General features: G+C 30.2%; 1 protein-coding gene across 2 annotated transcripts; it reads left to right on the forward strand.

The window, feature by feature from the left end:
• The first annotated feature begins 1,991 nt into the window (after positions 1–1,991).
• On the forward strand, positions 1,992–3,592 carry LOC120073931 (uncharacterized). Of its 2 annotated transcripts, XR_005480847.2 has the most exons (3): positions 1,992–3,184; positions 3,231–3,272; positions 3,347–3,592. XR_005480847.2 is itself a non-coding variant. In XM_039026851.2 (2 exons), the coding sequence occupies exons 1-2, from the start codon at positions 2,296–2,298 to the stop codon at positions 3,363–3,365; spliced, it is 837 nt and encodes a 278-aa protein (XP_038882779.1). In that variant the 5' UTR covers positions 1,992–2,295; the 3' UTR covers positions 3,366–3,592. The 2 variants fall into 2 exon arrangements, 1 of the variants encoding a protein (XP_038882779.1); XM_039026851.2 differs by lacking the exon at positions 3,231–3,272 and having other exon boundaries at positions 1,992–3,113.
• The last annotated feature ends 309 nt before the right edge of the window (positions 3,593–3,901 follow it).

Raw genomic sequence — 3,901 nt, forward strand, 5'->3', positions numbered from 1 at the left:
GAGAAGACTTTTGTGGTAATCTAAGCCATTCATGAGGAGATTGGAGCTGATTTGGAGAAGACTTGAATCGACAAAGGTCGTATTTCTTCTATCCCTTAGTAGTTAATTTAATTGCATGCTTATTCTTTGAAATTAACCTAATTAGAGTACTTTAGATCTATTTTTCCTTCCGCTGCGTATGTAATCGTTCCATTAGGTCCCCTTACTAGCTCACAAACGGATTAAACCTTAAAATAGTGTGATGAGTAAATATGAATTGTTCAAATTCAAATTAAGAGAATCAGTAATTATATACGATATCATTACACGTTTAATTATCGAATTAAACAAAACATGAATAGAGATTCATGATTATAGAATTGGTAATTTAATAATTTAATATTGGATATTAAATTATTTTAATTAATTAAATTACTTAATTAATTATTTGAATTATTTTTTTAAAATTGATTTTTTGAATTTTATGAAAATTTAAATAAGAAATAATGAAATCAATTTTTGTTTTAATTTAAATTTTGGAAATTTAAATTAAAATTTGAAAATTGATTTTTAAATAAAATTGATTTTAAATCAAAATTTCAACATAAGTGAGTTTCTCGCACATTTGATATTCAAATTCCACTTAATCAGTTGAGCTTTGGTGTCATGTCCTCATGCAATCAGATTGCATACTAGTGAATTAAAAAAAAAAACAATTCACCTCAGCTGAAAATTGCATGCAAGCTTACATAAATTCTGAATTTTTGGTTCCTCAACCTCTTAACACCAAAAAGGCTAGTTTCTCTTTAAAAATTCCCTCAAATTTTCGCTCATTTTGGATCTCATAATCTAATCTAAGGTCCTAGAGGATAGTAGAGAAGATAAAGTGGCGGTCTACAATATTTTGGAGTGAATATTCAAGCTGAATTCGAAGATTGAAATGTTCTTCAAAGGTATAACTTCAAAACCGTACTTTTAATTTATGAACATGCTTACTTAGTTGGTAAAATTGATTGAATTAGAGTGCTTAATGATTTTGTTTGCTTCCGCTAATTGCATGCTAACTCTAATAATATTTATTCAAAATTTTTTAAAATATTTTATATGGACAAAGCATAAAACTTCTTGGTCATGAACTACCATATCTTAGTGCAATTGGTGAACTTATGTATCTTGCTAAATTTGTTAGCAATATATAGTTATTCTCCTACAAAAAGACATTGATAAAGTTAGATCTCAAACAGATAACCTGTTTATTATTATATTATATTTATATATTATAGTTTCTCTATATTTATGTTCTCGTTGTATTCCTCAATTTCACAACAAAATTAACAATATACTAATTTTTATTTTATCTAATATTCAATTAATTAAATGTATTATTTTTAATCTATGAAATAATAATACAACGTCATGCTTACCGAAAGACTTGTTCCACCAAACAAATGCTTGGTATATCTTATTGTTTATCTTTTTTTTTATTTATTTATTTATTTATTTTTATTTTTATGTCTGGTTATATCTTATTGTTTTTCATATATATTTATTTAGAAGTTACTATGTTTAGTAAATAATTTGTTCACCAAACATAAACTTGATTAAGCAAATTGAATCCCAATAAAATACCAAACCCTAAATATATAGTAATTATTACCAGAAATACATTATGTCCAAAGAAATATTTAAAATGTCGAAGTGATGAAAATACGAATGTTTCAAAATTTCAAAATTACGGTAAATACAATATGATGTCCATAGATATTTTTAAAAATTAAAAAAAAAAGTTGAAATTAATAACTATACATCATATACGCTTTGAACAAATTAAAATATTTATTATGTATATTATCTTCACTAACATTTTGTTATTCACCAAAGTAAACATATCCAAGTGGCAATAAATCAGTAACAATTTTTTTATTTTTTTATTTTTTTTATTTTTTATGTTTCTGACTTTTTTTATAAAATAATGAAAATGACATACATTTCTCAAGTAGACAATATTAATAAAAATTTGATATCATGTCATAAATTATTATTAATATTATAGTAACAAATATTTTGTGATGGTTAAAATTTACAAATAATTTGGAAAGAAGAGAAAAGAGAAAAAAAACTTTGAAAAGGCAGAAGAACCAAATGGCAATTTTCCAAAATAGAAAGAAAACAAACTCAAAGAGGATAAACAGATAGCTCTGTGACATGAAACCAAAGCAAAGCGACCAATCACCAGCACAGATTCTTAGTGGAGGAACACACGAGACGAAACGGAACGGAAGGATTCAATCCATGCTTTGATTTTCATCAACAACAATGAAAAAATTATCGAAATCGATTTCCAGTCCCAGTCGGACCGACCTGTTTCCACCGCCATTGATGAGCTTTCTCAGAGCCGATGCTGGTAATCGGAGTAAAAGCGGCCGGTCTCGCTCCAGTCCGATCTTCGTCGGGAAGAAGAACGTCGTCGCCATTGAAACTCAAGAGCCGTCCTCTCCCAAGGTCACTTGTATGGGACAAGTCCGCGCCTCCTCCAATAAAACTCCCGCCGCTCGATGCCGGTGGATTAGAAGCGTCCTCTCTTTCAATCGACGCAATTGTCGAACCTTCTGGAACAGCTCCGCGATGTTCTTCCGAAGAAAGTATGAAATTAGACGAAAATCATCGATATTTGAATCTCGCGTCGGAAACGAAGCCGAAGATTCGGAGAAAGATGAAGAGAACGACGGAGGAGCTAGAGATGCGGTTTTTTCGTCTTCGGTGCCATCGCCGCCGAAAAACGCTCTTATTCTGACGAGATGTAGATCTGCGCCAAATCGTGCGTCGTTTTACGGAAATCGGTACCGGAGTAGGCCGATTACGAGCGACGGAAGTGGAGAAGAAGAGGAGAAAGCAGAGGAGGATTTAGGAAACAGCGCAGCTTCCGAAATTGAGTTGCGAAAAAAGGAGGGATTGTGGAATAAAGTCGAAAATGCAAAGGGAGATGGAGATTGTGAGTGTGTAGATAGAAAAGAGAGGACAATGGAGGAAAAATCGATGTTGAATCGGAAGCTGATTCTGACGAGATGTAAATCGGAACCTGCGAGAATTGCAGAGAAAATGTACGGAGAATTGAATCTTCGGGAAGAAGAAAGGTCGGTTATGGCTAAGAACAATTCGGTTATGGCTAAGAACAATTCTTACTTGTTGAATTAGATGATTGAATCTTTACTAGTTCTTGACTTTCCTCAATTCATTACTGTTGAATTAGACTTTACTAGTTCTTGACTTTCCTCCATTACTGAAAACGCAAGGTATATTTTTTCTTTTTTCTTTTTTTTTTTTTTTTGTGTGAATTTTTATATTTCATTGAATTTGGCGGGTGCAGAAATGGAGACTTTCGGTGAGGCAAAATGGAAGAACGATGAAAGCCTGTGTGATAGAGTTGAGGAATTATATGGTAAATTATTAGAGTTAAAATCTAACTTCTTATTGCTTGCTTATTAAGATTAAAGGTTAATTGAGTATTGAGTGAGATGAATCTTTAATTTAAATATATTTAGTTGAATACAAACATTACCCTAGAAATTATTAGAATTAGCACTGAAAAGTTACTGGAGCTCTTTCGATGAAATCTAGTATAAAATGAATCTCTATATTCTCTTAACTTATTTATTTTTAATATTACAGAATCCTTTCAAATTGTATACCAAATCTTATCTTAACTTTTTCAAAATTTGTTTAAATTATGTTATTTTTAATAAACTTATATTGAAAATTTCAAATTTTTTGCATTCAATTATCTAAATACTTAAATTTACAAATGGATTGACCAATTATAGATATTTCGTTGTATTGAATTTTGAAAAGTTTTAGAAAGATTAGTTAAGATTTGAGAAAATTATGTGAATCAATATTCTCATGTTGGTTGAGATTCACCTAG

Source organism: Benincasa hispida, chromosome 3 (genome assembly GCF_027475165.1).
Source record: "Benincasa hispida cultivar pf3 chromosome 3, pf3_genome.v1.1, whole genome shotgun sequence".
NCBI classification, from domain to species: domain Eukaryota; kingdom Viridiplantae; phylum Streptophyta; class Magnoliopsida; order Cucurbitales; family Cucurbitaceae; genus Benincasa; species Benincasa hispida.

Excerpts from the sequence above, each read along its gene's own strand:
- LOC120073931 (XM_039026851.2), top strand. The coding sequence starts at position 2,296 with ATGAAAAAATTATCGAAATCGATTTCCAGTCCCAGTCGGACCGACCTG.